The 13,964-nt window shown below is 27.4% G+C and overlaps 1 protein-coding gene across 1 annotated transcript; it reads right to left on the bottom strand.

Annotated features, from left to right (window-relative positions):
* Positions 1-7,532: 7,532 nt before the first annotated feature.
* Positions 7,533-10,250, bottom strand: LOC129605965 (putative nuclease HARBI1). Its single transcript, XM_055516003.1, has 5 exons — positions 9,997-10,250; positions 9,881-9,937; positions 8,857-9,097; positions 8,426-8,798; positions 7,533-7,584 (listed from the first exon to the last, which is right to left on the bottom strand). The coding sequence occupies exons 1-5, from the start codon at positions 10,237-10,239 to the stop codon at positions 7,533-7,535; spliced, it is 966 nt and encodes a 321-aa protein (XP_055371978.1). The 5' UTR covers positions 10,240-10,250.
* Positions 10,251-13,964: the final 3,714 nt, after the last annotated feature.

Below are 13,964 nucleotides of genomic sequence, written 5' to 3'. Positions count from 1 at the left end.
ACCTAGACAAGGACAAAACATACAAAATCACATTGGTTAGAGTGAGACAAAACATAAAACCACAAATTTTTGTCTCAACTTCGTAACACATAAAATTCAGCATCCAACAGATTCTTCTTCTTCTCTTAGTTTCCCATTAACTGCTGATGGAAATTATGATCTTGCGAATAAACAAATAACAAATGTGGGCATACCTCAACAATTATACCTCTAACTCTATTTTGTTGATGTGGAAGATAATAAAATATCTACAACAACAAAATCTCCTTCAATAACTAAAAATATAGAATCGAAAAGAGAAATGACTACGGAGGAAATAATCGAATATTTTCGTAGGGATTTGTTGGAAAAAAAAAATGAAATATGTGGCTACATAGAAAGCGATAATGTGTTTTATCGTCATTTTCAAATTGTTTTTGATGATGGGTTTATATTGAAAATAAGATTAACGTACCAAGGTATATATGAAGCACGCAATTTATTCATTTCTTGTTATGAACATAAGGAATTTAAAAAGGAGAGAATCCTTAGTAATGGTGAGGTAGAAGGAATCAAAGAGTTTGATATTAACTTATAACCTGAATCAGAAGTAAGAATGATTGATCTGACTACTATATGAATATTTATTAATATGTATTCTGAAAAATTAAGGTAAAAAACAAAAAATCTTAATATTTTTTCATTAAATTCCCTCCTCTTTCCTGAAAAAATTAAGATAAAACAATAAAAAATAAAAACATCTTAATATTTTTTTATTCATAAATAATTTTTATTTTTTTCTATAATTTTTTTTGTATATACAAACATACTTTTTTATTGGTTAAAAGCCAGCTTATGTTGGCTTAAAACATCTTGCACCGTAAAATTGATTGGGTTCATAGGCTGTCCAGTTGCATACATATACAAATTTATTTCTTTATTTAAAGTTTCTAAAAAATCGTCTGATATAGTATCAGACAATTTTTTGTTTAGATAATAAATTTTTGTTGCCATCTCTACGATGACTCTCATCCCATAAGGTGATTGCACCCTTTTCAATGCTTGTATATGATATAGTTTATTTGCCTCCAATTCCTTCGTCTTTAGCAGCGTTTTTTTTGCTGCACTTGCATTCACTGTACTGTTTAAAAAGCTGACTATATCAGCCGCAGATGGTATTATTACTTGGGTCTGTTGCCGCTCTTGGTTGTGGTGTTGCCCTGATGTTGACGCTGATTCATTTACTTCTCCGTCGCTTCTTCTTCCTTTCTGCGCTGGCATGATAAGGACGTCATCAATGATATTAATGTTGCTCATTTTTTTTTTTGAAATTAATGTTTTAACTTTAAAATTTAGCTTACTATGATTATCACAAAGAAAATGTTGTACCTTTTATAGAAGGATTTTTAATATTATTTACATAATTTAAATTTAAAAAAACACTCTTTCACATAAATTATACAATTAAATAGTCTATAAAATTATGCATCAACCACAAAAATTTCAGGTGAATTTATGTATTTCGTGAATACAAATAATAATTTTTATAAATGTTCACGTATTTATTTTTAAGAATATCTTTTACATAGTTATTATTACAGGTATATAATATTTACAATAAACATAATTAAACCACGGAATCCCTAATTTTTTTTAAAACAATCAACAATGATGTCAATAATACAAAATTGAAATATGCAATAAACAAACTAAATATTAATATCAATAACCACAAAAATTATTGATGTACACGTATTAGATTAAAAAAAAAAAAAAATTACTTTTTCCTATTTTACAATTACATATGTACATATTCTATAAATCAATTTGTTAATCAAAAAATGAAACTGAATTATTTTAAGAAAAAACCACGGAATTATTTTAAGACAATTGATATAAGAATATCAAAATAGGTTACTAATTAAAAAATATTTTTGTTTTTGTAGAAAAGATATCCAAAAACTCTAAATAAAGTAGTACAGTTAATTATTTTAAAACATGATTACATTATTTTGTGTTATGTAATTTATTACAATTATATAAAGTGTTTTTCCTATTTTGCAATTACATATTTGCTCACAAAATTTTATTTGACCCTTCCTTCTGAAAAAAAATAATAAAGAAAATAAAAAGATAAATTTTGTTTTTAAATGTTTTCTTTTAAATATTTATTTTATTTTTCATAAATTACATTTTTCTTATTACTATTTTTATTAATACATAAACTAAAAATTTTTAATAACGAAACAAATAGCATAACAACAAATTAAATTTCGAATCCTCCCTTTTTTCAACCTTAACAGTGATGTTAAGTTTTTTCTTCCTTCAGCTTTAATTTATTATCTTATACAGTTTTCCTCTTCCTCGTCTCCACTGTCAAACATGGTTTCGTGACAGAAAAGATCCAATGTTTTCTCTTTTTCTTCCAACATTGTTTTTTGGAATGCTTTTTCTAACTTATTCATTTCTACGTTGTTCATTTCCTGAAAGAAGGATTCAATTTCTAAATTGAATCAGATTTCATCTTCCATATTTTCTTTTTAAAACAAATTACAAAAAAATTTTCATTCATAAACTATTATCTACATACTAGAGCATTATTATTATTATTTTTATTGAATTATTATTTATTATTTTTATTGAATTATGATATCATACTAGAGCACTTACTTTCCATATGAGTTTTACAACTTATGCTAATTAACCTACCTATCGATCATACATACTTTCAAAACTTACTTTATGCAAATCAGCTTAACTTACTTTATGCAAATTAGTTAAACTTACTTTATGCAAATTAGCTAAACTTACTTTATGCAAATTAGCTAAACTTACTTTATGCAAATTAGCTAAACTTACTTTATGCTAATTAGCTAAACTTACTTTATGCAAATTAGCTAAACTTACTTTATGCAAATTAGCTAAACTTACTTTATGCAAATTAGCTAAACTTACTTTATGCAAATTAGCTAAACTTACTTTATGCAAATTAGCTAAACTTACTTTATGCAAATTAGCTAAACTTACTTTATGCAAATTAGCTAAACTTACTTTATGCAAATTAGCTAAACTTACTTTATGCAAATTAGCTAAACTTACTTTATGCAAATTAGCTAAACTTACTTTATGCAAATTAGCTAAACTTACTTTATGCAAATTAGCTAAACTTACTTTATGCAAATTAGCTAAACTTACTTTATGCAAATTAGCTAAACTTACTTTATGCAAATTAGCTAAACTTACTTTATGCAAATTAGCTAAACTTACTTTATGCAAATTAGCTAAACTTACTTTATGCAAATTAGCTAAACTTACTTTATGCAAATTAGCTTAACTTATTTTATGCTAATTAGCTAAACCACAAAACCGCAATTAAAAGCCTCTTTAGTATTCATGTCACACACTCCCATATTCTAGTCACGTACCTAGACAAGGACAAAACATACAAAATCACATTGGTTAGAGTGAGACAAAACACAAAACCACAAATTTTTGTCTCAACTTCGTAACACATAAAATTCAGCATCCAACAGATTCTTCTTCTTCTCTTAGTTTCCCATTAACTGCTGATGGAAATTATGATCTTGCGAATAAACAAATAACAAATGTGGGCATACCTCAACAATTATACCTCTAATTCTATTTTGTTGATGTGGAAGATAATAAAATATCTACAACAACAAAATCTCCTTCAATAACTAAAAATGTAGAATCGAAAAGAGAAATGACTACGGAGGAAATAATCGAATATTTTCGTAGGGATTTGTTGGAAAAAAAAAATGAAATATGTGGCTACATAGAAAGCGATAATGTGTTTTATCGTCATTTTCAAATTGTTTTTGATGATGGGTTTATATTGAAAATAAGATACACGTACCAAGGTATATATGAAGCACGCAATTTATTCATTTCTTGTTATGAACATAAGGAATTTAAAAAGGAGAGAATCCTTAGTAATGGTGAGGTAGAAGGAATCAAAGAGTTTGATATTAACTTATAACCTGAATCAGAAGTAAGAATGATTGATCTGACTACTATATGAATATTTATTAATATGTATTCTGAAAAATTAAGGTAAAAAACAAAAAATCTTAATATTTTTTCATTAAATTCCCTCCTCTTTCCTAAAAAAATTAAGATAAAACAATAAAAAATAAAAACATCTTAATATTTTTTTATTCATAAATAATTTTTATTTTTTTCTACAATTTTTTTTGTATATACAAACATACTTTTTTATTGGTTAAAAGCCAGCTTATGGGTTCATAGGCTTTTTTTTTTCTTTATTTAAAGTTTCTAAAAAATCGTCTGATATATCAGACAATTTTTTGTTTAGATAATAAATTTTTGTTGCCATCTCTACGATGACTCTCATCCCATAGGGTGTTGCACCCTTTTCAATGCTTGTATATGATATAGTTTATTTGCCTCCAATTCCTTCGTCTTTAGCAGCGTTCTTTTTGCTGCACTTGCATTCACTGTACTGTTTAAAAAGCTGACTATATCAGCCGCAGATGGTATTATTACTTGGGTCTGTTGCCGCTCTTGGTTGTGGTGTTGCCCTGATGTTGACGCTGATTCATTTACTTCTCCGTCGCTTCTTCTTCCTTTCTGCGCTGGCATGATAAGGACGTCATCAATGATATTAATGTTGCTCATTTTTTTTTTGAAATTAATGTTTTAACTTTAAAATTTAGCTTACTATGATTATCACAAAGAAAATGTTGTACCTTTTATAGAAGGATTTTTAATATTATTTACATAATTTAAATTTAAAAAAACACTCTTTCACATAAATTATACAATTAAATAGTCTATAAAATTATGCATCAACCACAAAAATTTCAGGTGAATTTATGTATAGGGCTTCCACATAGCCTCTCCATCGTACTCTGTTACTTGCCAATGTTTTTATCTGTGACCAAGACTTGCCGCTGTCGACGATTTCTTTGTTTATGGTTCTACGCCACGTCATTTTTGGTCTACCCACTTTTCGTTTCCCTTGGGGGTTCCACTCTAGCGCTTGACGTGGAATCGCACCCGGTGGCCTTCTTAGTGTGTGCCCCAACCAGCGCCATTTACGTTTCTTGATTTGTGTGGCTATAGGTTCTTCACCTGTGAGGTCCCACAGCTCTAGGTTGGAGATTCTATTCGGCCAGAAGATTCTACATATTTTTCTGAAGAATATCTTTTACATAGTTATTATTACAGGTACATAATATTTACAATAAACATAATTAAACCACGGAATCCCTAATTTTTTTTAAAACAATCAACAATGGTGTCAATAATACAAAGTTGAAATATGCAATAAACAAACTAAATATTAATATCAATAACCACAAAAATTATTGATGTACACGTATTAGATTAAAAAAAAAAAAAAATTACTTTTTCCTATTTTACAATTATGTACATATTCTATAAATCAATTTGTTAATCAAAAAATGAAACTGAATTATTTTAAGAAAAAACCACGGAATTATTTTAAGACAATTGATATAAGAATATCAAAATAGGTTACTAATTAAAAAATATTTTTGTTTTTGTAGAAAAGATATCCAAAAACTCTAAATAAAGTAGTACAGTTAATTATTTTAAAACATGATTACATTATTTTGTGTTATGTAATTTATTACAATTATATAAAGTGTTTTTCCTATTTTGCAATTACATATTTGCTCACAAAATTTTATTTGACCCTTCCTTCTGAAAAAAAATAATAAAGAAAATAAAAAGATAAATTTTGTTTTTAAATGTTTTCTTTTAAATATTTATTTTATTTTTCATCTAAATTACATTTTCCTTATTACTATTTTTATTAATACATAAACTAAAAATTCTTAATAACAAAACAAATAGCACAACAACAATTTTTATTTTTTAAACAGCAATCGAAATTCCGACTCCTCTCTTTTTTCAACCTTAACTTTGTTAATAATTTTTTTTCTTCCTTCTGGATAAGTACATTTATATAGTTTTCCTCTTCCTCGTCTGCACTGTCAAACATGGTTTCATCACACGAAAGATCTAATGTGTTCTCTTTTTCCTTCAGTAGTGTTTTTTGGAATGCTTTTTCCAAATTATTCATTTTTTCCTTATTCATTTCCTCAAAGAAGAATTCAATTTCTAAATTGAATCAGATTTCATCTTCCATATTTTCTTTTTAAAACAAATTACTAAACGTTTGCAAGTTTAGGTCAGAACTAAAACATTGGAAACGGTTTGATTAAAATTTACAACTATGTGTTTTCGCAATTTTCAATTACATATTCTAACAACTTGTTTGGGAATGATTTTGCAGTACCTTATGACGTAATCATTATGAATTTCAAATCAAACTTTTATTTAAAAGAAAAATGTAATAATATTTCCAAATTTCTAAATATGAGAAAAAAAAAAATGTTTGAGAATTATCTAGTATGTATGTGTGTGTGTGTATTTGGATATTTCATTCATTAAATAATCTTTGATTTATTCAAAACTTTTCATTCGTAAACTAATTTGCACATACATACATACATACATACATATAAATTTGTGTTTATACCTAATTCCCAAACATTTTCTTTTTTCAATATTTTCGTTCTTGTTGTTTTTAACTCACCATATGATTTTCGCGATTTATGCTAATTAACCTACCTACTAATCGAACTTTCTTTCATATATGTAGTTTAACAATTTGATTTTATTTTTTCATACTACTAACTTAAGCACAAACATTCCTTCTTCCTATTATTGTTTCATTCTTGTTGTTTTTATTATTTTATTATTGAATTATGATATCATACTAGAACATATACTTTCCATATGATTTTCGTGATTTATGCTAATTAACCCACCTAATGATCGTACACGCTTTCATACGATTTGACAATTCAATTACATACATACATACATTCTTTTCACCCCTTATGCTAAATACCTAAACTTACTTTATGAACTTACTTTATACAAATTAGCTAAACTTACTTTATGCAAATTAGCTAAACTTACTTTATGCAAATTAGCTTAACTTATTTTATGCTAATTAGCTAAACCACAAAACCGCAATTAAAAGCCTCATTAGTATTCATGTCACACACTCCCATATTCTAGTCACGTACCTAGACAAGGACAAAGCATACAAAATTACATTGGTTAGAGTGAGACAAAACAAAACCGCAAAAATTTGGTCCAACTTCGGCCTGGAATAACTACTTACCTGATATTTCAAATTAAAGATGACAGTATTATTAAAGTTAGGTTACTGCAATATTCATGAAAAAAAACGCACCTTAAATGAAATCTTCCTTATTAATATTACCATAAATAAGGTTTCCATCGCTTGCAGAAGAAATAACACACAAATAGAAAACGAAAAAACCGACATACAGAAAAAGAAAAAAATATGTATGTATTCTAAATTCTGTACATATTTTATCGTATTCATATCGTATAAAATGTATACCAGTTTTCGGCACAACTTATTCATTTGCGTTTTATTTCACATTCTCATAAGTTGAATAACCTTTAGGTGCCTGTTACACATCAGATTAAATCTACGATTAAATCTAAATCTGATGAAAATCTGATGTGTGATCTAAATCTGACATCAGATTAAATCTGATGAAAAAAATAGAAAACTATCCGATTATCATCAGATTATTTTGACAGCATTCGAAAAAAAATGGCGTAATCTAAATTTTTTAAAAATTTTTACTGTGATCAGCTGATTTAATTTTTTGAATTTTTGAATTATTGACGTTTGAATGTTTTTTTAACTTTTGAATACAGGTTGCTATGAAGTTTTTGGTATATGTAGTTATAAAAAAAGAAGGTTTTTGTTTTTTAATTAAATTGTGTGTTTGAATTCTTGAAGTAAAAAGCCCGTTTATCTCGAAAGAACAAATTTATGAAGTTAGAATATGAGCACCATGAATAAGAAACTAGCTGGTGAAAATTTAATTGAATTTATCAATTTTTACAGAGAGCAGGAATGCTTATGGAATGTATATTCAAAGAATTACAAAAACATATTTTTAAAAAATAAAGCATATAATTTAATGGCAGAAAAATTTAAAATTAGTCCTCATGAAGTAAAAACAAAAATAAATAATCTGCGGTCAAACTTCAATAGGGAGTTCAAAAAGGTATATTATAATTTTATGTGTTTTTATGTCCACGCTTTTGTGTAGATAGAATTTCTGATAGAATTTATAATATGTATTGTTAACCGTGCCTGTACATGTGTATATCTATAAAATTCTAAAGACAACTTACATAAAAAAACAAAATTAAAACATTTAGTTTTTTATTACAAAATTTTAAATAAATTTTAAATAAATTTTAAATTTTTAGTTTTAATTTTCAACTCTAAATTCAAGACAATATGTGCCATTGAAAGTCAACAGCTCCTTTATTCATGAAGTAATCTGCAAATTCACTTCTAATTTCACTTGCTTACTGTGAGCTACGGTTGCTTCCTTGTAGAGAAATATTGCTTAATGAGTTGTTTTCATTACAAGAATTTATGGCTCCAATAGGCGAATCGTAGGAATTCAAAAAATTGTGTAAAACACAAGTAGCCAATACAATGTTTTCAATATTTTCTAACTTTAAGTCGATCGGTTGATTGAAAATTTTAAATCTTGAGACTAAACGTCCAAATGTACGCTCCACCACATTTCTGCAGTGTGAAAGGCGAAAATTGAAAATTTTTTCTTTAGAAGTAGTTTTTGCTTTAGGAAAACTTCTTAAGACATGTCTGGACAAAGCGAATGCATCATCACCTATAATCACATGTGGTATAGGTTTAACTCTCCCTGGCAGAGGCTTTTCTTTGGGTAAGTTTAAAGTTTTGTCATGCTCTGAACAATGATGAGTTCTTAAAAATACCTCCATCAGATATTCTGCCATTGCATCCCACATCGACATATAAAAAATTTCCTTTTGCATCTACCATTGCTAAAAGTACAATGCTGAATCGACCCTTGTAGTTGAAAAAGTATGATCCAGAATTGGGAGGGTTTTGAATATAAATGTGCTTTCCATCTATTGCCCCTATAGTGTTTGGAAAATGTAATAATTGCAAAAACGCTTCTTCAATTTTTTGCCAAGCATCTTGAGTATCAGGCATCTAAAAAAAAACTTATTAAATAAATGAATAGTAACATAGAAAAAATTTATATTTCAGATTGAATTGGATTTTTCCGATAACGATTCAGTTACATGTTCTCCAGCAACTACGCACGAAAAGGAACAGCCACGACCTTCAATAAGCACGAAAAGAAAGCACCAGTATGAGCCGAAAAACACTCGCTTGGATGATGCTTTAAAAAATTTAAAAGAAATTTGTGAAAAGTCAGTAGACGAAATTGACGAATTTTGCAAAAATTTAGCGGCCCAATTAAAAACATTGCCGTAGATAGATGTTTATGAGTTAATGGCAATGTTTCAAAATGAATTGTCACAGAGAAAAATCGTAAAAGAAAGAGGAAAACAAGATATAATAAATCTGGCATTCAGTGAAGCTATAATGTAACTACATACATATTAAAAATATCAATGTTATTAAGACTGAGAACGAAAGTTTATGTTTTAGTTTTAAGACTTACATACACATGTATGTAAAGTGTAATGGAGTTTTTATTTTCAATATTTTTTGTTATGTTAATTATTATGTTACATGTTTTACGTTTTATTTTAGTCAGTTATGAATTAAATTAGTTTTGAGAAAAATATATTGTTTCAGTAATTTTTACACTTACTTTTAAATATTTATTTTTTAGCTGCTCGTAAATAACTTTTATAACTTCAGGAACAAAAAGTGGTATTGTAGATCTCGAAACTCTACTTAAATATTCCATCAAAACATAAGAATCTCCACTTGCAATATTCCACTTGTTATTGCAAGTTTTACTTTTGTTGAGATGGATTCTCTCATATGGGTATTTTGTTTTTTGATTTTGCTTTCAATCTAAAAAAGAAAATACATGGAACTTTGGTTTTTTTTTCACAAAATGTCACGTAGCTTACACTATGATGCAACCGTTCAAATGCATCCCACGATATTCTAGTAAAATTTTTAAAACTTCCGTCATTATTCAGTAATAAATCTGCGATAAGTTTTGATTCTACGTCATGAAACGATCGTTTGCTCAAAGAAGTTTTGACCCATATTTTTCTTTTCCTACTTCTATTTTGATTAATATTCTCGTCTTCCTCTATAAGGCATGCTAGGACTCCCGCTGCAGCTATCAAAACTTTGTTGTTGCTCATCACTATTAAACTTTGTAAGTACATAAAATAATATTAATTTATTATTCCTATGCAACTACCCATTCAATTTTTTAAAAATTATATTGCTTTGAATAATATAATATAGTCACGAATGTTATTTGTTAAGTAAACACACAAATATTAAAAACGTTTGCTGTCAAATGGTTGACATAATGGTTTAAAAATAATCTGATGTGTAAATACTCATCAGATTTTATCGTAGATTAAATCTCATAAAATTTTATCGTAGAGAAATTAGTCCATGAATCATGAAATGAACACCTAAAGAGGAAAATAGAGCAAAATAATTCTGTTACTTTTTTTTAATTGTTGTTTTTATTTATCAACTTTAATCGTTATGTTAGAATCGAAAAAAAAAAAGGAAAAAATTATTTACGCGATGTGCATATTTATACTTACAGTATAGAGTATCCGTCCTCTGGCGTCCACCTGGGTTTTGTCCTTTACCTTAATTACTTTATTTTACCAGAAAAAATTATTTTACTTTATTTTAATAAAAAAACGATGTTTCAATTTAATTTAACAAACAAATTTCTATTACTTATCGCTTGTCAGTATAAAATACTAATGAACTAATTTTATAAAATTTTGATTTTAATTACCGATCGCTCTTCTTGCATTATCAGCATAATTGTTATAGGCGCAACGTGGCCGTTCAACGAATTCTTATGTGAACTAATTTTTAAGGTAGTTCACACCGAAAATTGCTGTGTTGACGATTTCGCTATTTTTAAATTAAAATTATTTGGTGAAGGGTGATGGGTTAACGTCTGAAATAATGTGCAACGTTAACTTATATACAATATGTGTACAGTAAATAGCATTCAATTCGTTTACAGAATAGGTGAACATAAAATTTTTAAATATTCTTATACACATTATGTAAACGCGATAGATAGATATTCAATACCATATTACCATTTTCTTCTCCACAAATGAAGTCAATGTAAACTTATAAATTTTTACATGAGCAGAGCTCCTTCTTACATACCGTTGAATATGTGCTATAACTACATATTAAGCAATAACTTATTAATATAAATTACAATTATCATGTTATATTTTACTTTTTTATGATATACATAATTTTTGCGAAGTACAATATTATTGTTAGAATTTGAGTGATATTGTTGATATTTGAGTGTAAGATTAAATTAAATACGCAGTTAGTTAGTTCAATTAATCTATGTTGGTAAATTTCTCTAATAAAATGAACCCTTATATCCCCTGGCTATAGTTGCTCCAGCAATAAAGAAAACAAAACCAGTAAATGATTTTGTGTCCTCGCTATTTGAGACCCAATCTGCATCAGCATAACCACACATTGGTAGACTAGTTTTTCTAAAAGTAAACTTGTAGTTAATAGTATTATTTAAGTTCCTCAATACATGTTGTTCTGCCTTTAAATGCTCTGTATGTGGATTAACGTTGAATTGTGCTAGCTTTCCAATCGAATGACTTATATCAGGTCGTGTACATATACATAAATACATCAATGAACCAATTAATGATTGATACAATTTGGCATCCACAACTGTACACTTTTCACATAATTCACATCTTCTAAATTTTGTACTAGGATCTAAAGGCGTACTACATTTTCTTGAATTTCATAATTTTTGTAGGACATCGATATTTTATATAAGAAGCTGTATTAACAGCTTCTACCCACAAATATAATAAAAGCCTTTATTTCAGTAGCAAACAACGTGACATTTTAACAAAGGCCCTATTGGTCCGCTCAGCTACACCGTTTTGCTGCGGGTATAGGGTGTAGTTAATTGATGATGAATTTCTTCAGATTCTAAATAATCTTTGAATTCTTTATTAGTAAATTCATCTCCATTATCCGATCTAATCCACTTTATTTTCTTAGATGTCTGTGTTTCAACAAATTTTTTAAACACTTTAAATTTCTGAAAAGCTTCCTTTTTTTCTTTTAAAAAGTACACAAAAATTTTTTTTGAGTAATCCTCTATAAATGTTAAAAACTTAGTTCTCATTGGCCAACCAATTATCGGTATGAATTAATTTTAAGAATTAATTAAAATTAATTGATTTAGTTCTCATTGGCCTGCAAATGTCGACATGAACTAATTGTAAAACATCTTCAGCATGAAACTTTAAATTTTTTAGCATGAAATTTTCAATTTTAAACAAGTCTCACAATTAATTTCATTGTGTTTTATATTCAGATCCAATCCATCAACCATATTTTCTCTGACTAACTGAGTTAAACTTGTGGCAATTAAATGACCAAATCTTTCGTGCCACAATCGAAAGTTCCAATATTCATTATTTGCACAGGTAAAATTTTCTGACACATTTATTTTAAGCTAATATTTACCTTTTCAATAATTATTTACCTTTTCAGCTTTTAAAATTTCAGTGCCACTTTTATTTTTTATTGTTGCAGTTTTAGAATCAAAATTTACATAAAGCTCATTTTCTGCAGCTTTACTTATAGATATAAAATTAGAAACTAATTTCGGTACATATAAAAAATCTTTTAAAATAATGTTTTGTAATTATTTTTTGTTATAATTCGAACATCTCCAATTCCTACAGATTCAATGTATTTGTTATCTGCAAATTTAATTTTTTCTACATGATGATTTATTTTCGTAAACCAGCTTTTATTACAGCACTAGTACTACCACTATCCAAAATTAAGATAACTCTTAGCAAAATAAAGTGTTATTGTTTAATTTTGAATTACTTATATGTTTTCTACAATATGACCACGTTTATTATGCCTATTATACAATTTGTTCTTATCATTCAAATAAAATGCTGATTCTATTTTATTATGTACAGTGCTTTCATGTCTTGAACTTTCTTTTATTAATATATTTTTAAGCGATATTAATTTTGGTAATTGATCTCGAGATTCCATTGCAATTATAAAGTTTTCATAATCTCTAGGATAGACTAGATAGTAACATAATACAGATCAATTCAATCGTATCGAAAAAAGTATTTAAATGATCGGACATACTCGAACCTTCTGCCATTTTTAAATCAATTAGTTTTTTGAACAACGTTACCTTTCTACCAGAACTTTTCGATTGATGTATCATTTCCAGTTTATTCCGCGCTTCTTTTGTTTTAATATGCAAATTTTTAATATGTAATTTTTAATATGCCTTTTCATATGTAATTCAGTATGTAATTTTTAAATTGTCACATGAGCCTTTTCATCACTTTTTCTCACTGTACCACTGACTCAGTTACTGTTGGTGTGTCATTAGTCACGAATTTCCACGAAAAACTATGTATGAGGATTAGTATTCTCCTTGAATCATAATTGTCTTCACAAAGTTTGTCAATTTGATAAAGTCATCTGAAAAAAACTCATCTTTTATTGTATTAAAAACTTTTCTTTTCACTACGACTATGATTTGCTTATCAGTTATAATTATAACTTATTCATTTAATATTTATTGATTTTGACTTAACTCAGAAACCGCGTGGCCCCGGCCCATAATCTTTGTTAGAATTTAAGTGCAGAGCAATTAAATATGCAGTTATATTATCGGCTGATTAAATAGTCTTTATTCAATGAATTACAAAAAGGTTATATTTCTAAAGAAAAAGTGAAAAGCTATATATACTTATATAAGTTACACATACATGTGAAAAGTGTTATCAGGGCTGTAATATTTTATTAATATTATAAACGAAAGTATTAAAGTAGAAACTTG

This window comes from Condylostylus longicornis, unplaced genomic scaffold, assembly GCF_029603195.1.
Source record: "Condylostylus longicornis isolate FDR11 unplaced genomic scaffold, ASM2960319v2 ptg000016l, whole genome shotgun sequence".
NCBI lineage: Eukaryota > Metazoa > Arthropoda > Insecta > Diptera > Dolichopodidae > Condylostylus > Condylostylus longicornis.
This window is presented reverse-complemented; position numbering and strand designations above follow the sequence as displayed.

Excerpts from the sequence above, each read along its gene's own strand:
- LOC129605965 (XM_055516003.1), bottom strand. The coding sequence starts at position 10,239 with ATGAGCAACAACAAAGTTTTGATAGCTGCAGCGGGAGTCCTAGCATGC. Across the intron at positions 9,938-9,996 it reads TTGAACGGTTGCATCATAGT|ATTGAAAGCAAAATCAAAAA; the intron begins GTAAGCTACGTG and ends TTTCTTTTTTAG. Across the intron at positions 9,098-9,880 it reads GAGAATCCATCTCAACAAAA|ATGCCTGATACTCAAGATGC; the intron begins GTAAAACTTGCA and ends GTTTTTTTTTAG.